General features: G+C 35.3%; 1 protein-coding gene across 6 annotated transcripts in view; it reads right to left on the bottom strand.

Moving 5' to 3' along the window:
- mei-41 (ATR serine/threonine kinase meiotic 41) overlaps positions 1-20,711 on the bottom strand; it is a 105,405-nt gene that overhangs the window by 58,907 nt on the left and 25,787 nt on the right. For all 6 annotated transcript variants that reach the window (XR_012463091.1, XR_012463092.1, XR_012463090.1 and 3 more), the window contains exons 11-18: positions 17,393-17,569; positions 15,556-15,822; positions 14,145-14,313; positions 11,812-12,054; positions 9,447-9,560; positions 7,040-7,129; positions 4,701-4,951; positions 3,476-3,697 (exon numbers count right to left, since the gene is read on the bottom strand). Coding sequence is in view for 3 of the 6 variants with exons in the window: in XM_074143653.1 (XP_073999754.1) it covers positions 3,476-3,697; positions 4,701-4,951; positions 7,040-7,129; positions 9,447-9,560; positions 11,812-12,054; positions 14,145-14,313; positions 15,556-15,822; positions 17,393-17,569 (1,533 nt within the window). In the remaining 3 variants the exon portion in view is untranslated. The remainder of the gene's footprint in view (positions 1-3,475; positions 3,698-4,700; positions 4,952-7,039; positions 7,130-9,446; positions 9,561-11,811; positions 12,055-14,144; positions 14,314-15,555; positions 15,823-17,392; positions 17,570-20,711) is intronic.

Genomic DNA, 20,711 nt, shown 5'->3' with positions numbered 1-20,711 from the left:
TATATGAGTTTAAATGAGTGTTAGGTACCAATTCCAAAAGAAAGGATTTACGATTAACGAGATCTAAATCTGAGTGCTATTCTTTAGTTAATTAAAAAAATATGCTAAATATGTGAATAAAACACAGATTTGTATACATATACAGGGTGATAATTTTAAGACGGCTCAAAATGAGCTGTCATGCTTAAAAGGTTGATCTGAGTAAAAAATGGTAGAGGAAAGATTTGTTGCAGAATACTTAATTTTAGATTGCTACCCGCGTACGCGGCAGACGCGTCCAAAAGTAAGAGTTCGCAGATGAGCCCCATTTTCATATACACAGTTTTAAAGAGCATAAAAAGTTATGACAGAAACCAGAAACCGCAATTCGAGATCTTCAAAATTAAAGGTTCTAGGCCATTTAAAATTCTGACATTTATTAATCATATTTTAACTTGGCTCGCAAGCACATCTGGGTCTCTTTATCTGATCTGGTGGAATGGTTCTGCAGACCTTCGATATTCTAATTATCTATTAAATATTAAGTCAAATAGCTAATATTGAGAGCCGCAGAAATTTATTAAGCGGGCCGGATCGGGTTTGCGGGCCGTATGTTGGCCATGCCTGCGACTAATCTATATGTATATCCTAATCCTGAAACTCACTTCCTCTCTTCCGCTTCTCACGGCCACGTGATCTACTGATTTGATTCAGCCACATGCCAAATCCTGAAGAGTTCCAGCAATGGCTGGCATCACTCATCACGGCTATTAAGCTAGTTCCATCACAAACGGAATTTAATTCTTTCCGATTACTTTCAGACTCACCAATCCCATTTTATAATTAATTTCTTATTTTCACTTTTATTTTATTAAGTGAATTATGTTTGCACATGGTGTAAGCATAATAAACTAAGGATTGCTCCGAATAAGACGGTGGCGATGTTGTTGAGGGGGTCCTACCCGTCAGCCAGGAGTCAGATACTGTGGCGATAGGCTGAGTTGGGTGTCACAGGTCAGATACTTGGGGATGATCCTGGATGCGAAATTAAGCTTTGTGCCACATGTAAGGGATTTAAGAAGGAAGGCTAGTTCTTTTGTCGGACAATTGAGATCGGTAACGAGGAAAGAATGGGGATTGAAAAGGAAGGTAGTGAGTACCTTATACCGTGGGGTTCTGGTCGCTCAGGTGACCTACTGTGCGTCGGTTTGGGCCCATCGGGTGGGGACCGCGATTGTGAGGATGCATCTTATGGCCGTGCAACGATCTATTCTGTTGCTCATGGGGCGTTATAGCCGGACCACATCCACGGAGGCTTTGCAGGTGCTCACGGGGTGCTTGCCATTGGACTTGGAGGTGGTTAGGGCCGCGTGAGATATGGTTTGCGAAGGGGCATAGAGGTGCGTGTCCCCATGTTAAGAGCCTTACGATTGTCGGTGGCTGATATGACCGAAGATTACCGGTTATGGTTTAGGGAAAGAATGTATGGCGAAGTGGAAGAGGAATTGAATCGGGAATGGAGGAATAGGTGGCGAGCGTCAACTAAGGGAAGAACAACTTTTAGTTTTGTCCCCGACGCTGCCGGAGGTAGGCGGCTGGTTTCCACTGAGATGCCATATGCAGTTGCACGATTGGTCACAGGACACGGTATGCTGCGCGCCAAAATGTTCGAAATAGGCTTAGCAACGGACCCATATTGCGCTTGTGGAGACCCAGAGACAGCGGAGCACATTATTATGCAATGCGATCTTTATAATGATTTGCGCTGTATTATGTGGCGGAAGGTGGGATTTCCGTTCTGCGTAGCTGGAGACGTTTTCCCCTTGTTACTGGAGAATGCGTCTGCGTATGTGGCTTTCCGCGAATTCGCGCAGGCGGCCTTTGAGAGGCGGATGACCTCGGTGGTTGGTAGATGAAGTAGATCTGGTTGGTTGGCTGGAGGGTGTTGTTGGGAGTTTGGTTTGGTGCGTGTTTTTCGAGTTTATGTTGGGTGTGTGCGAGTGGGTGATTTTAATTGTTTTATTTAATTGTAATTATGTGATTGTTGTTGATGATTTGTTGTTGTGTTGTTGTTGTTGTTGTTGTTGTTGTTGTTGTTGTTGTTGTTGTTGTTGTTGTTGTTGTTGTTGTTGTGGTTGTTGTTGTTGTTGTTGTGATTGTCTGTGCCTGTTGGCTTTGTTGCTTTGTTGGCCGGGACTTGTGTTTGTTGAGGGCTCATTTTGTGGTCATTTGGTTGAGCGGAAGAGGTGTGTACGCGGGGCGGGTATGAGCTAGCGCTCGGGGACCGCCCCTAAAGAAAAAAAAAAAAATTCACTTTTAATTATAAGAAAAATGTAATATTTTAAATAAACCAAATGGTATCTTCTTATCTGTATAAAATCTCTGGCAATATTTACAATCTTAATGAACGAGTGTATCGTATTAAGTACAGTTAGTAGTGAGTCGGCTGCGAATTCTGCTAAGAGTAAGTTTGTTTTCTCTCTCTGACGCGCATCCCTCTCTCCCAGTCACTCCCACACTCTTTGTACCAGTGGCAAATAAATCAAATGCATCTATTACAGAACTATGAAGTGATCTCTCTACTGATATCCCTTATGAAACTATCTAATTTATCACCGCATCTCTCTCTCTCTCGTCAAAAACAATTCTTATAATATCTACTTCACTCTCTCCTCCCTCCATAAATCCCTTCCTCTCTATCTAACTATCTATCATCAAAGAGAATCATACGCCAAACCCTGTGCTAAGCAATCATCAGACTAGGGATAAGTTTTACCTAAATTTCAGTATCTAGAGCTACCATCTTTAAGATGCATAATTGGACACATTTTCGAAAATCCTCTTGTCGAAAATCCTCTTGCCTAAACAAGGCTGCATAGTATATTCTGTATATTCAATTTGCAAGCTGCATTATTCAGGATGCATTAAATAAATTTAAAAAGAAAATCTTTTAATTTGTCTTACTAAATATTTAAGAACTGCATATTCAGCCTTCGGAATGGAGCAAATAAATATCATTTAGCTCTAATAGAAACAATTTTATAGGATGAAAAATAAGCCTTGTCATTAAATGTGGGTAAAGGCTTCCTCTAGGATGTTCCACCACCAATGTAGCGCTCTCTTGGAAACAATTCATCCACTAGAAACCCGAAAATTATTTTACTAGTCCATTTCCGAATTTCTTAAGATTTTTTAAGATCTTGCATAAAACTTAACAACTGTTAAAATTTTCGAATTATTATTTTCCACCTTAAAAATGTTTATTTATTTTTCATTAAATGAATTTTACTAGCACGATTTTAAAGGCGGTAATGTTATATATATTTTAAACCTGTAATAAAATCCATTATGAAAATGTTTATTAGTTGTTAACTTTTCACAAATTATTTGACCTACTCAATTATTTCCGGGAAAAAATTCACAATTCGCACATTTGCAAGAATGTAATATTTCTTCTGGCAAGGAGTAAGAGAACCTGTCATGAAAAGTGCATTACCTACTCAAGGAATTATGTATGGCCAGCCAGACTTGATGCATTTTCTCCAAACTATGGTCTGGAACAAAGTATAAAGCTGGTAGATAGTTTCTGAACCGTTTGTTGTTCTTCACAACCAGATAGTAGAATATGTGACTAACGTCCTCTGGGAATTTAGGGAATAATTTCAACAATTCTATAAATATTGTAGTCAAATTAGATGCCAAAAATGTAAGATCAGTTCTGTAAGAAAAAAGAAACTTATTGAATCATGGATAATGAATAATGTTACAATGTATTTTAAATAACATGAAAAAAAAGTAAGAATTGAATTATAACAAAAAATAAAAATGTGGTGTGTACCAACTTTTCTAACTAACGACTTCCTCTAACTCACAAATTTTCTCCAAACAAAAATAATAAAACTAGATAGGAAATCGTCTCGTAGGTTGTCGTCAAAAACTGCACGAAAAGGCGTAATGTTAGAAAACACCCAACTTTTGACTATTTCTTCCTCTTTTCTTATAAAGATAAAATTCTGAAATTTTCGAGAGTTGTTTTTAAAAATTTAAAGAATTTGTTTCTAATTTTTCTCCATTTTTCTGAACCGATTTCTCTTAATAATACTGGGATTTCCTAAGTACTTTAACTTAGCGTTCGAACAATGTTTTCATAAATTGCCTTCGAAGATACTAAAAAATCTTAATTACTTACTATTGAAATTTCGTTAGCTATTGATATTATTGAAATAATTTTTCTTCACTAAATTTTAATTAATATTTGTTAGAACTTATTAGATTTAATTATTTATGAGTCAAGCGCAGCAGATCCAATCACATTACCGCACGAAGATGCTATGTTTGAGCTTATTAGAGACCTATAAGTGGTATAAGATCAGTTCTGAAATAAAAATACTTATTGAATCGTGGATAATGAATGATGTTACATTTTAAATAACACGAGATCAAAAACATAAGAAAAATCCTGCGAAGCATCAATGAACATCTCTAATAAATTTATCATAAACTGAGCAACGATTGAGAAGAGTGACCGTTTGTTTAGTAGTTTTGTATATTCAGTCCCAATAGGTTTGAAATGCTCAGGTAAAGAGAAGACCAGGAAAGAGATTTGGTTTTTTCAGTTTAAAAATTAATACTAATAGTAAGAGAATAATTATAATAACAATAATAATAATTATGGAAATTATTAATAAATGCTCTTACAAAACAAGCTGAATGAGTATCACCTGAACACAAACAACATCCAAGCGAGCATACATAGATGTGGATAATTGTTGTAGTACAGCGGAAGGACGGTCCTTAAAGTCGACAATAGTTTTACCTTCAAACTGTCCAAAAACTGGCCATCCAAAATTTTCATTAAGTATATTGGCACTTTGAGACATTTCTTAATTACAAGCTGTGGTATGCCAGGAGTGGTCAATTTGCTACCAATAAATGTCAGAGCACCGTTTACATTTTCATGCAGCATCTTCATCTGAAAATATATGTGACAAAAATTCTCTGATCAATTAATACAATCCTAATTAATAAATTTTTGTTCCTAATTCATCAGGCCTTAATCTATGAGAAAAACAACAAAATTAGAAATCAGAAATAAAAATAAAAATAATAATAATAATAATGTCATTTATTAGAGAAAGGATTAGCTGAGTGATTCTGGATTCAACGCAGAGATCCCGAGTTCAAATCCAGTTGGTCCATATACTATATTTTCTCTTCCAAGGAGCTTTTTATAGTTCAATGTCCAGTGATGGAGAGTGATGTCTGTAACATGTGAAAACTTTTCGAAGGCCGGCAGGCAGTGCACTGAAATAAGCTCCGGTCGCCAATAGCCTCAGATGTTGACGCGCGTAAAAATAAATAAAAAAGTCATTTATTGCACTTAAGAAAAAAAAATTGAAACTAAAATTAGGAAAACTTTCCTTTTAAAAAACTAAATTTTGTTTTCTTTACCTTATATTTATTCCCTGCACCGAGGCCTTGAAGGTATAAAAAATAATATATTTTAAGATATAAACATGTATTTACACTATTAAATTTTTTAGAGACAGAGAGAGAACTAAATTAAAACGATGAATTTAAATAAATTATTCCACACCAAAAACGTTCCCAACACGACAAGTTTTATTTACTTTTGGCCAAATTGCAAAACAAAAAACAGTACTACTTGTTGCGAAGCTTAATTTTCTCCTCGACGGAAAACCTGGTGAACGTCAACCTTCTTACACTCCATTACCATGAGCAATGTCCCTCTATCCCACAAGATAATCTTATGTAGAATTCTTTTTCAAAGAGGTGCAACTGGTAAGAGCGTTCACAACATAATTAGACTATTTTCTTATTCTAAGATATTTAAAAAAAAAACCGGTATACAGCCTCTAACATGGAGTTGTGTTTCACACGAGCTATATTTCTGCACTCTTCTCTTCCCTCGGTCACCTTACTTACAATAGCTTGAAGATTGAAGTTGACCCTCTGAATTCCTCTGCTGGCAACGAACATCTTTATTGTTTTCAAATAAATAAAATTGCTACTCTCTCTCTACCACGATGCTTTTAGCCACTAAGATTGTGCCCTATTTAATTATTTATACAATGTAATTTCATTTTTTCGTACAATAAAATTTCCGTATTTTAATATTTCTAGTTTCCTTTCTTTTATATTTCTCGAACCTAGATGTGGTACAAGTTCTCATCTGACAGCGATGATTTGCGTAAGAGCAACCTCTTATGAGACATCGATAACCCCTTTTTCTAAAATCTCTCTCTCTCTCTCACCATATTTTCAGAGATCTTTCTTAAAGTTAATATCAGATTTTGTGTATAGCTATTAGGCCGGAAGACGTATTTTTCCTCCTCTAAACTGGCTTCCAGCTACGTTCTTAGTCATTATTCCAAAGTATCAGCGTATAATTTTAAAACTGAGATCACGCCAAGAATCAATTTTCTCAAGAAAATGTTTTAAATTAAGGTGAGAAGCATGTATGCAAGTTAATAGTCTGCAAAGTTAACGAAAAAATCGTTGCTGACTTTTTTATAAATTCAAAAAAATAAAATAAAAATAAAGTAAAACCACACTTTCTGTAGAACTGATAGAAAACTTAGTATCGGAAACGACAATAATAATAAAACGGAATGCTAGATTTGAATTTCCACCAATATACTGCCTTCATTTTTTCAAATGGGAAGGTGTGGTTTTTATTTAAGAAATAGATTCCTCTATTTTTTTTTAAAGAAAAATTTACTCGAACGGTTTTTTTCTGTGATCGATATTTTACAAGTTATGAATGAAAACATGATTCTTATAAGAAATTTCAAAATGATATTGTAACGGTTTTTTGATTGAATAAGAAGAAAAGTACTATTTTATTATAAATTTTACTCCTCATTATCATTACAGATCATGCCTTGTGTCGATATAACACCATCAGGCATTTAAAGAGATATCTCGATAGGAAATTTGATGGGCGTGTTATATCGACACGAGGGACGATTCAGTGGCCAATTGTTCACCGGATTTGACACCTATATATATATATATATATAAATACTTCATAACTTACAGCAACACTCCTGTCGTTTTGCAGAAACATCAGAAACCGGATGACCTTAATAGGGCTGTGGAAATTCATGAATATCTTACTCATCAATTTCTGCAAAAATAAAAAATAAAATGGAACAGAGAATTCAACACACAATTAGAAAATTAAAAATAAATTAATCTGGAGTGCAAAATCACAAAACTTTCTCTCACTTCAATTTTAGATTATAATTTAAACAAATTATTCCATCACTCAGGAAAATGTTTTAAATAAAAGTGAGAGGCATGCATGCAAGTGAATAGTATGCAAAGTTTACGAAAAAATCGTTGTTTAATCTCAAAAAAATAAAAAGAAAAATAAAGTGAAACCGCACAAACGAAATTTGATTTCTTTTAATTACCGTTATTCCCATTAAGATATTATGTATAAAATCTCTTTTAATATTTAGTCTTGGACGTTTGTATTAAGTACAGTGATTAGTGAGTCGGCTACGAATTCTGCTAAGAGTAAGTTGCTCTCTCTCTCTGACACGCATCCCTCTCTCCCAGTCACTCCCACACTCTTTGTACCAGTGGCAAACAAATCAAATGCATCTATTCCAGAACTATGAAGTATTATCTCTACCGATAAGTATCCCTTGTGTAACTATCTACTTCATCACCGCATCTCTCTCTTCACGTCAACAGTATCCCTTACAGTACACTTCTGCCTCTCTCCTCTCTCAAATTACCACAAGAACCACAAACTAACCACTGTATCTATACAGCTCACAGTAGCTAACTACAAATCTATCTAAAGCTATCATCTTTAGGCCCTAATATTAGGCCCATTTACGAAGTCCCTCGTGCCCGAACTCAATATCTTAAAAAACTTTCAATGTTACTATATTTTAGTCGGCTTAAATATCGTGAATGTACAATATAATTTTTTTAAATCAACTACATCAGATATTTCTATTTCACTTGAGAAAATAAACTAAGAATAGTGGATTATCGGATTTCAAGCCACCGTTCCTAACAGTAGGGCCGCTACCATGGGCACCAGACTGCCCTGCGTCATCAAAAGTTCTGATATTCTACTATCTGAGACGGCTCCTTGTCTACTGCCTCAGGCAACTGTAGGTCGTTCAGTTCCTGCAGAATACAGGAGCACCAAAGCGATGGAGGTGCGATATCTTAGAAAGGTGCTGGGAAAGGTAAAGAGGGACAAAATTGAAACGCCACTATCCGAAAGAATCTGGGTGTGGAACCTGTAATAAACCAAATTGGAGCCAACCAGTTGTGTTGGGCACTTCACAAGATGGCCAATGATACAATGGCCAGACAAATATATGAGTGGAAGAGAATAGAATAGATAAATTGGTGTTCGTGTTGGGAAGCGGATGTTAAAGAAGGTTACAGGGTCCAGAATCAAGGCCCCACTTTTGCTCCAAAAGGGGGTCAAAAATAATTAATTTCAGCAATTTTTTCTCTAGAATGACGGGAGATATGTGGCATAGCTAATTAACTTCGAGAACGAAATTGGTTTGCACTTGAACAAAGCTAGAGAGGTAACGCGGTACCATCTTTTTTACTTAATTCTATAACTTGCAAAATTAATGCGAATACTTGAAAATGAATCAGAAAGGAATTATTGCACCAATCAGTATTAACATTTGTTTGCGATACACACCACTGACAATCTGTTTCAGGTAAAAGGAATATGCCGCAGTAAAAATCAATTTTTCCTCACATTAAACTTTAGTAGAAGTGCCTGTCAGATTATTATTATTATTTTAAATAAAATTAGCAAGTAAGCATTCTGCTGGGTAGAGTTAGGCAAAATTTTTAATCACGGCAAATATTTTTAGCCATGACTAATTCAATCATTTTCGCATCTAATAAAGATTAACGATCATAATCCTAAACGCGACTAATTTATCAATCATTAGTTTTGAATTATTTCTTTAACACAAATCATTAACCGTAACCGAAAAGATTATTATTACTGACAACACTCACTTTACATTCACGTTTAATGAACTTAGTTCCTCATTACACATGGTTCACGTTACACTCACATTTAACCAAGTTGGCACCTCATTTCACTTACGTACGGCCACTTTACCATCACTTCTAGGCAATTTAGTGCCTTACACTTTTATGTAGAACATGTTAAATTGTTTACATTTACATCAACTTTTTCGGTACAGCGTCACAGGTAACTTATCTATTTTTAGGTCTATCTATCTACTACAAATTTATTTATTATGTACATCTCTTTTTTATCTTCAAATCAGGAAATAGACAATGCAAGATTTATTTTTTAAAATAGTTTCTTCTGCTTGGACGGCCAAAATAATTTTTATAAACTTTAAAGAATTTTTAGTACCTGTTCTTCTTATTTTAACAAAAAATTAATGAAATGGCGAGCATAAGGGTGAACGAACCTGTCCAGAATAGTACAGTAGGGTCTTCAGGTCATTGTTCGCCAGACGTAGCAGGAGATTCCAAGCATCTTTTGTGGACTTCTCGTTACTGAAGTAAATACAAGTAAATACAATCTGAAAATATAGAAAAAATCGTGTGAAGACTCATACAATCTCCTCTTTAGAAAATAAAAATGAAAAATTAATTTAAAACGCATCAACATCTGAGGTAATTGGCGCTCTGAGCTTATCTGCCGGCCTCCGAACAGTTTCTCTCCCTGCACAAAACACTGTCCATCACAGGTCAGTGAGTTGTAAGAAGCTCCTACAATTAAAACTCTAAGGGTCGGCAGAGGATTCGAACCCGGGATCTTCGCTCGGGAATCTAGTCTGGTAACCACTGAAATAAACCCTTTCCTAACTTTCTCCTAATAAAAATTTTATTAAAACTTAGAATTTACACTAAAAAGTTAGTTCCCTACAATATTCTACACGTTCATTATTGAAATATACTGTTCAAGGAAGCATTACTCACACATACTCGCGTACGCCATCGTACAAGCCTTTAAACAAGCTTCAATCAAGGTGATAGGCCTAAAATTTGTGCATTAGAATACCAAGTACGAATGAGACCCATTTGTAACTAAAAAAATCAAAAAACGTATTCTTCCAACTCGATAGTTATCAAAACCAAAATTTTACTCTTCCCTTCAAACCTCGCTTAAATAAAGTTTGCTTAAATAAATTTTTCAAGGAACACCTATATACGAGGGTCGTTTGAAAAGTCCGTGCAAAAATAAAAACTACTTAATTTTTTGGGGTAAACCTTATTTATTTTTCAACATAGTCTCCTTTTAGGCTTATACACTTCGTCCAACGCTGCTCTAGTTTGTTGATCCCTTCCGAATAATAGGATTTGTCCAAGTCTAAGACTTGGCCATTCGTTTCTGCAATCACCTCCTCGTTTGAATAAAATCTTTTTCCCGCCAGCCATTTCTTCATATTGGGGAACAAATAGTAGTCCGAGGGAGCCAAGTCTGGAGAATAGGGGGGATGTGAAACGAGTTGGAACCCTATTTCCATTAATTTTGCGACCACAACTGCTGAGGTGTGAGCTGGTGCGTTGTCGTGATGGAAAAGGACTTTTTGTGGGCCAATCGTGGGCGTTTTTCTTGCAGCTCGGTTTTCAAACGGTCCAATAACGATGAATAATATGCACCTGTAATAGTTTTACCCTTTTCCAGATAGTCGATGAGGATTATTCCTTGCGAATCCCAAAAGACAGTCGCCATAATCTTTCCGGCCGAAGGAACGGTCTTCGCCTTTTTTGGCTCAGATTCCCCCTTGGTAACCCATTGTTTAGATTGTTCTTTGGTCTCAGGAGTGTAGTGATGTATCCATGTTTCATCCACAGGGACGAAACGACGCTTAAAGTCCTGCGGATTCTTCTGGAACAGCTGCAAACCGTCCTTGCAACACTTCACACGATTTCGTTTTTGGTCAAGCGTGAGCAATCGCGGCACCCATCTTGCGGATAGCTTTGTCATGTCCAAATGTTGATGCAAAATATTATGTACCCGTTTATTCGAGATGCCCACAGCACTAGCAATCTCACGCACCTTCACTCTTCTGTCATCCCTCACCATATCATGGATTTTATCAATGATTTCTGGAGTAGTAACCTCAACAGGGCGTCCAGAACGTTCAGCGTCCGAAAATTTTGAAACCACTTATAAACTGTTCTAATCGAAGGTGCAGAGTCACCATAATGTTTATCAAGCTTCTCTTTAGTCTCCTGAGGCGTTTTGCCTTTCATAAAGTAGTGTTTAATCAACACACGAAATTCTTTTTCGTCCATTTTTTGAAAATCACTCGACTTCCTCGATTCACACGAATGCCAAACACAAAGAAATAGACCGATCTGGCTGAAACTTGGTGTGTGTTCTTCCAAGAGATGCTACTAACTAAACATAACCTTGATACGCGCCAGTAGTGCTATCTCTCTGACTTTGCACGGACTTTTCAAACGACCCTCGTATACTAAATAAAATAAAATCGAAGTAGTACATTCCCAAAAAAAACCAAAACCAAAAATGGAAAAATCCTTCAGTTAAATGCCACTTTCATTTCAAATGATGGATGATTTCGGCCAAAACGTATTTGACAGATGCTCAGAAAGATAAAGAGGCACAGCAAATTCTGTTGACTTTACTGTGGTTCGTTAAACCAAAATAGTTATACACATTAACCTCTGCAGGTCCTGCGTTTCTGTGTGAGAGTTGGGACTGTCAGTGTTCGTAATTTTGGTTGTAATATATTCAAAGACACCAAAAATTCTAAAAACAAGAAACTTCTTAATAAATTTAACATATCTATTAAGCCTTACGTGAAAGTTAGACGTGATAAGATCTTGCACCGACATGACCAGTAAACCAGCGATTTCGTTGATGAAATATGTGGCCTGGTGTTCCGTGTAGGTCAACAGTATGTGAGAGATCATGTAGGCGGTGCATCTGGACTGCAAGAAGTCGATGGCCGTGTGGCCGAACAGCTTAGCAATAAATGTCATACTTACTTCCAGCGAGATGTCATACTTATACATATTATCGATGATTATGTCTACAAAGAACTAGAAAATAAAAATTAAAAAAAAATTATTGAATAATCTCATGACTTTCTCTCATCAGTACAATTACAAGAGGCAAATTTTCGGCGAATACTAAATTTTACTCTTTAGTACCTTCAACCAGCTGCGTGGTGTCCGTCTGCCATAAATCGCAAGTAAATAATTTTCTACGAATTTGGAATTCAATTTATTCTTTATTCATAAAAATATTAAGCTGAAAGGAAAGTTAGGCGAATTTTGACATTGGACTTTTTAAAGCATTTTTCTTAATACCGGGTTGTTAGATTATCCCAGAGCAAATTTACGTTTGTATAAAAATGCACCATTCATTTTTACTTCAAATTTATTGTTTTTCCACTTTTTCATAACCATTGAGAAATATTGAGTAACCAATTTCAGATGAATTTCTTAGATGTGTTCAAGACAGCTCGAAAAATTATCGGCTTTATGAACAGTGTCAGAGAAAGCACTGTACAACATCGTTCCAGATATTTCGATCTGGAGAATATCTCTTCAAAGACTGCCGCATAACATTCGACGAACGGCAAACAAAGATAGTGCTTAAATAAGACCATCTTGCAATCAGGATTTTCTGAAATCTGTAACATTTTCCTTCCAAGCAATATGTAAGGTTGTAAATTTATCCTGAAGTCGCACTTAAGAAGGGTCCTGAAATTGCAGTTCCTTGACCGCCTCTATTTATTTACAGTTCCTATTTATTGTATTTATACAAGGCATGCCTTTTGTTTAATATTGCTCTTGAGAAAACGATCCGTGACTCTAAATTACAAACTCAAAGTCATATATTTAACAAAGAACTACAGCTTTTAGCTTATGCGGTCGTTGTCTATATTATTGGTAGATCAGAAGCAGGACATAAGCACGCTTTTAAGAAGATGGAAGCATCTGCAAAAAATGGGATTGATAATAAATGAGCATAAACTAAATTCATGGTAGTAGGCAAAAATAATAATATTACACATCTCCGTATTGATAATTACAAATTTGATAAGGTTGAAGGTTTCGTATGTCTTGGCACATATGTGGACGTCGAAACTAACTGCTTAAAAGACATAGACAAGAAAATAGCGGCTGCTAGTAGAAGCTACTATGGGTTAACCAGGCACCTCGAGTCCAAACTGATCTCGCAAGAAACTAAAGCTTTGCTCTACAAGACCTATATTAAGGCCTATTTTAATGTATGGCTCAGAATGATGGGACACTTCAAAAAGCAGAAGAAAAGATTTAGCTGCATTTGGAAGAAAAATCTTAAGGCGGATCTATAGGCCGGTGCAAGTGGATGGAGTTTGGAGAAAAAAGTATAACCAGGAGCATTACGAAAAGTATAAAGATAAACGTCGTATAGGCGGTCTGGATTAGTAGACTTCGATGGCTGGGTCATGTACAGAGGATGAGTGAAAATAGAACGCTGAAGAGAACAAAGGATTACACTCCTGTAAGGAAAAGAAGAGTTGGTCGACCGAAATCGAGATGGTTGGATCAGACTGGCAAGGATGCTTCCAAGTTGGGAGTTCCTAGATGGTGGATGGCAGCAATGGAGAGAGAGGAGTGGGGAAAGTTGTTACTGGAGGCCAAGGCCCGACCCGGGCTGTAGAGCCGAAGATGTATGTATATACCAACATACACCACAGATTTTTTTTTTTTTTTTACATTGATTTAATTACAAGTTAAGTATAGCTGTAGGAAGTAAACATTTTTGGCTTTTGTTCATTCTTAGATTAAAGTGATTGTTACTTCACTTTATCTAGTAGTTTTTTTTTATTTTCTTATTTATTATATTTATATATTTATATATTTATTTATTTATTTATTTATTGTATTAGACATTAAGTCGTTATCTAGTAGTTAAGCTTTAAAAATGATTTGTAACTAATTAATCTAGTTTGCTAGTATTAAATTTTAATGTGGTTTTCTTCAATTACATTCTTAACCAAGACGTTCTTCTTACAATATATTTAATTTACAAAAGTTTTGTCACGATTTGTCAAAAAAATTCCTTTCAGATTCACGGGAAATTACTCGTATTAGCAGCGAGATAAAATAGGAAGTTTATATTCTGAGAAATAGTTTACCTTGCTAAATTCTTCTTCATTTTCGGTTAAGATTTCGTAGGCAGCAGTTCCATGTTGTTGAGCCATATATTCCAGAATCTCTCGAGAGCTATCTTTGTCTAGGTCGCACGCCCTACTGAAGAGTATGAAGACTTTGATAGTCGCCACTAGGTATACCTGTACAGGTGTCCTGCAAAAATAAAAGCTGGCGTGAGACTCTTAAACTTTTTTTGTGACGGCAATGGTCACAATTATAATTTACAAATGACCTAAAAACTATATAAAAAGTGTTCATACATGAAAGTAAAAGGTGGGAGCAGTAGTTACGAGTTTCTGGCCGAGAATTATATCGAGTGTTATACTGTTAGTTAGCGCCAAATTCTTCTTCACGACCCTGACTTGTTCAATACAGACGACTTTTCCCGAAAAATTTTAAACCTAAAATTCTTCAGATACCCTATGAACTTCCAAATGTGAATAGTTATTCTATCAATGCTTTAAAATTCCCTTAATGTTATACAGTTCATAGAACCATACATTGTTCAGAAATGGCACTTTAAAGAGATGCTTAAAGTTTATAGACTACTTTTAGAAATCCAATCTGAAAAAAATTGTTAAATTCTTTTCTATCCTAAGAACCTTCCGAAAACGACTTTTTCGGAAAAAGTCATAATAGCTGAACGGTTAGAGGTTTTGTTCGGATCGCAAAGGTAATTGTACCGGGTTCAGTTCCCTGTCATGACCTTCGATTTTGTTAAATGAGTTGATAAATGAAATTAATAGCAAAATATGCTAGCTTAAACGACTCCATAACAAAAATACTTTGTAGGTGAACATGAAGCTCCCTGAAAAAAGTCATTTAATTTTATTAAATTTCATTAAATTTATATTAAAATTAAAATCATTGGAGTAATTTTCAAAAAACAAATAAATTAAAATTGAATAAAATCGCATTTGTGATCTACCGATTCTCTTCATTGCAAAATTTGATTATTTAATATGACTTATTAAAATTATATAGGACTTAAAACTGCACAATCTATTGACACGGCATTTAAGAAGAGAAGGCTGTCTTTAGAAGAGGAACGAAACTCTCCACGAAAACCCGGCTAAAATGGCTTTCTTCCCGGGCCAAAAGCTGTTGTGTATTAGTTTGAAAAATGAAAATTCTATATGCATAAAGGACTTTTTTGAATATATATATAAATATATATAATTTTTATAATAAAAAAAAAATTAAATAAAAATATAGTGAATTTTCCATTGAAAATTTGATCAAATGGTTGTTCTTCCTCTAATAAAAGGAAAATGGAAGTAACTTATCGCATTTAATCTCTCACAGTAAAGATCTCAGCACAGGTTGCATACACAACTTCAGTAAACAACCTAATACAAAATGTAACTAAAATGAAGTAAAAATCGTCATACTTACTGAATTAATCGCAATAACACTTTGATCACGAAAATAACCCACGTTAGTTTGTGCTCTTTGAAAATCCACATTCTGTCAAATACGGTGTCCACAATCTTGCTCAGAATGTACAGAGCCAAAGGGACATTAATTGTATCATCCCAGTTATAAAGGACGTGTGGTACACAGAGCACAAGTTTATCTCTGATCTTTTCATGGCTGATTATCAGATCAACTAGTGACAATAGAAATCGTTTCTTCCGTAACTGTGCTGAATGATTCAGATATCTGTAAAATATATTAATGAAAATCAACATTTGTCTTACTTTCCAAAAAAGTAAAAGAAGCGTAAAACATTCAAATAGCCATATGCACCATTTATAATAATGTATGTTATATGTACATAATAATTTATAACAATAAACTTATTGAGCTCCTGCTCAAAAGCAGGTACAGGGACTGAATAGGCCTGCTCCTTTAGCCGGGATGTAGAACGAGGCGACTATCAGGATATGGGGGAAGTGACTAGCGCTTCTTAGGGAGGTCGGTTCTCTATTAGTCCAGCATGACCAGGGGGAAACATTGAACATGTATACACAGTTGAGCGTACACGGTACACATTAGGAGACCTTCAAGGTGTGAACTACCGTGATGAAAAGCTGACTGGCGACGGAAATACTGGTCATCACTTACGTTGCCCTCTGTACACCAGGCGACTTCCGGTTGTAATATGGTCTTCCAATTATAACCAACCTCTGCGTGAGTGAACCTTGGTTTCTCCTGGGAATAAAATGACTTCTCCGACTAAAAAAAAAATCTAGAGGAGTCCAACTCTTAAAATATAGCCGTTTTCCCATCTCTTTCTAATCTCCCTCCTTTACCCTCCCTTTCTAATAGTTCATATCTCACCCTTCCTACTGCTCTTTCCAACCCCGATACTCCTTCTTTCCCTCCTAAGCCTCTCCTCAATTGGACTATGAGGACTTCTTCAATAGCACATTAGAAGGCATAAAAGAAGGTTTAGTGCATGTGGATGTCTTGGAAGTTATAAGAATCAAGACAAGGCTGGGGGGAAGTGCCTCTTTAGTATTGACCTCTGATAAGCCAAAACCACAATCTAATATATTTAGTTCTAGAAACAACAGTTTCTAGGGGTGTAGGAATACTTAAAAGAGTACTTCAACCCGTTAGATTTAAGGATCATTAACAGGGGGTGAAATACTTATTGTTGAGTCTACCTGATATATTACAGTTTAGTACTTTGGATAAATTATATCTGACTGATAACAATTATGCCTTGGGTATGGATAACCCGAATTGTTAATAATATAATGGGTATCACTCTCCACTCAAGGAATCCACTCTCCCTCTCATTGACTGAGTCGAAGATTCAAGATGGGATGTGTGGAACCATTGTGGAGCTCCACTCAACCTATATCGTCAACGTTCAGCGTTGAATGCGCGAAGATTGCTGGAACTTTTGACATTCCAAGGAAAGTGAAAATAAAATAAATTCGAGAAGGAACGGACATTAAGGCGCTAAATGACCTACAACAAAAAATTAAAAAAATAAGCTTTATGAAAATAAAAATAGCCAACTGTATTTAATGTGTATTTAAACACTAAGAGCATCGTTTGGACCGAACCAAAATCGCCCATTGTTCCGCCGTGCTTCCCATTGGTGCTTCAGGTTAAGAAATTTTGACTTGAATTGTGTTTTTGTTATGATGATCCCACTTACGCACAGAGACCCATTTCTAAAAATCACTTTTCCGAATAAAATTTAAAAAAAAAACACTTCCTGGTAAAAAAAAAAATAAGTGAAAGCAAAAGAAAAAACTCAAATTGCTATAAATACCTTTTTAAATTATCTGCAATAAATTCAGCTTTAGGTCCTAGAGTTAGCAACTGACGGCGATAGACATGCGCCACAAAACTCTTGTACTCTCTAAGTCCTACTGCAACTGGTTTTAAGTGTGATTTTGCACCCGTACGGTCACAATCCACACATTCAACTTCCCAACTCAGACACGTTCTGGAGAAAAAAATTAAATAAAGAAATACCAAGAACTTTTTAAAACTCATCAAACATGCTACGTTTTCCAACCTTATTATATTAATTTTTACTCTATAGAATTTTGTTTACATACAATATGTCTAATATCACAATCGGTTCTACTGTAGAACATTTTTAAAAAACAATGTCTTGCCTTGCCACATATTAGTAATTTTATATAATTACAAAAAAATCAAAAAAAACAAAAAACGGGAAAGATGCCCTTAGTAGCAAACTTATTATTTCTGGAGATACTATCTTAGAAAAAAAGACACTTAAGAGCGACATAATTAGAGGCTTCATGAAAGAGCTAATGTAAATATATTGTTAATGTAGGGACCAAAATTATAAGCAAAAAATAGAATAGAAATAAAGGAGAATACAAACATAAACAGAGGTTCAGTGATAGGAATGTAAAAGATAGCTAGAGAGAAGTCGGAGTGCAGTGAAAGCCAGTGAGTGAGGGTCTAGGCAGCTGGATGGAAGCCTAGTGCATAATACAGGTGGCTTAACATCTGTTAAGCTATCTAGCTTGTACCTTGAATTATAGGGGAGCCTTGTCTGTCTGCGTGTCAGAACTTCACTCATACGGTCTGGTTTGGAAAGGAATACCTCTGTTTGGTACTAACTATAGGGCCTTACAAGATAGACTAACACATATTATGTTTGTTGTAAATATCATTTATTATTAGGTTAACAGGATAATTTCAGACCTCTTATTTAGTTTGCATCAGAGAGTTAGCGAAAGAGAACTTTTCAGTTTAATTTAAGTATTTTACATTAAGTTGTTTTTTGAGTTCACATCTAGTCGCCGTGCTGAGTGATCGTGGCATTTGTGCTCTGTATTTGTTGGGGTTTTAAGTGCGGTTAAATAGTAAATTAAATAGTTTTTTTTAGACTGATTGATACAGTTTTCAGTGCTCTTTCTTTTGACGTAAGAATCTTATAATCTGCATCATTACTAACGTCATAATTAACAGTTTAAATAAAAAAAAAAAAGATTAGATTTATTAAATCTTTTATTAGTGCAAAGCCAGGTGAAAGAGGTAGGGATGGATAACGGAGCTACTGGAGTGGGGACAGCCAATGGTAACGTAGACTCTCCTAATCTGACTGTTTTGATTAAACAATTGGAATGTTTAACTAACGAAATAATTCTTTTACGCAAAGACTTTAATGTTATCGATAAAAAAATAAATGATAATTTCAAGAAAGTTAACGATGACATTATTGGCATGAAAAAGGAAAATAAAAAATTAAGAGGGGAAATTGTTTCTCTGAAACAACAGCTTAATACAACCGAATAATTTGTGCGATACAATGGAATAAAAATCAATAATGTTCCACATCAAGAAAACGAGCAAGTTATGGCTATCGTTAAACAAATAAGTGAGGCAATAGATTTTAATTTTGATGAATTTAAAATAGATTCTTGCTACCGCATCAAATCTAAACTACCAAATGGTCCAATTATAGTAAAATTTATAAGGAATTTAGATAAATTGGAATTTCTTAGATTGAAACGTGTCAAGAAAGATATTCTCAATACTGATTTGCTGCATTTGGCTCCCTCTCAGCCTATATATATTTCTGAGTTTTTGTCGCCGCACAATGCATGGCTTTTTAAACAGCTGAAAAGTATTCAACACAAATGTAAATTAAATTACATTTGGACAAAGAACAATTTAATTATGGCTAGAGAAAATGACCAGTCCCCAGTGATGTTTATACGCTCAGTTGATGATATTCATAGGTTTTTGTCTAAACACTCGGAAGTTTTGTCCGAGATAGATTATTCAGGAGATGACCGTGGAATAGAAACGGACACCTCTGAGGCTAGTAAAAAAAGTGGTTCTATTGTGAAGAAAAGAAAAGTCAAAACTACTTCCTCAACTCTGCAATCGTCTCTGCGCTCTTTTTTAAAGAAGTAAACACCCCGTCAACTCTTCGGCCAACCCATAGCTGCGGTATAACATCACCTAAGGATTTGATAGAATGTGGTACATCTTCAGTAGCGGTCCCGGATAGTAATCAAAATGTTAACAATTATTTACCGCAAGGTCAGGGTAATCTTATGAAGCAAGGTACGAAGTCAATTAAAGTTTCAAAACGTATTGTTAATAATAAAGTTAATGATATTAATAATTATAACTTTAATAGCAATTTCAAAATGTTTTTCTGGAATATTAATGGGTTCTCTAATTTATTTAGCTTAGAAAAATTTCAAACAAAGTTTATTAGGAGCTTTGATATTGTTTGTTTAACTGAGACCTGGCTCTCAGACGATTCAAAATACCTAGGCTGCTTTTTACAATCTCACTACGATCACTTATTTAGTTTTGCAGTAAGGGAACATAGGGTAGGCCGGCCGAGTGGTGGTTTGGCTGTGCTAATTAAAAAGGGCTATAAATATGGTTGTATTAGTGTCTCAAATAACTGGGTATTTATTTTAATTCATTTTAAAAACACTAAAGTAATTGTAGGAAATGTTTACTTTCAGCCTAATATCGATATTGATCAGGTACTTTCAAAATTAGATTCACTATTATACACTATTTGGCTCAACTATATAGATTGTAGTTTATATATCGGAGGTGACTTCAATTGTCGAGTCGCTAACATGAATAACGGCTTTTCGGAAATATTTGAAAACACTTTTCTTCATCCGCATAGATCATCAATGGATAGTATGGTGAGCAATAAGGGCATAAAATTGGTTTCTTTAATGGAAAAGTATAATCTATTTTTAATAAACGGAAGAAGTAATGGTGATAAGGAAGGGGGATTCACATATTTGGGTAATTCAGGTAATAGTGTCATAGATTTGATTTGGAGTAATATATTAGGTTTACCATTAATCACTAATATGGTTGTATCCGACAACATTACTATTTCTGATCATTTGCCATGTACTCTTCACATCTCTAGTTCACAAACTGGTTTGCTCAGCCCGATAAATACTCCCGCACAACCCCTATCTACAACCAGACTTGTTTGGAATAATGCTAATAAAACCTTATACTTGAAAAATTTATCTTCATTTGAAGGAACAAACAATGTACCAGATTTTATGGATAACTTATTAAAAAGCGTGATTCTCTCCTCCGCAAAATTAAGTGGC

The sequence above is a fragment of the Rhodnius prolixus genome, unplaced genomic scaffold (genome assembly GCF_049639745.1).
Source record: "Rhodnius prolixus isolate KJV_2025 unplaced genomic scaffold, Rpr scaffold_12, whole genome shotgun sequence".
Taxonomy (NCBI): domain Eukaryota; kingdom Metazoa; phylum Arthropoda; class Insecta; order Hemiptera; family Reduviidae; genus Rhodnius; species Rhodnius prolixus.
This window is presented reverse-complemented; position numbering and strand designations above follow the sequence as displayed.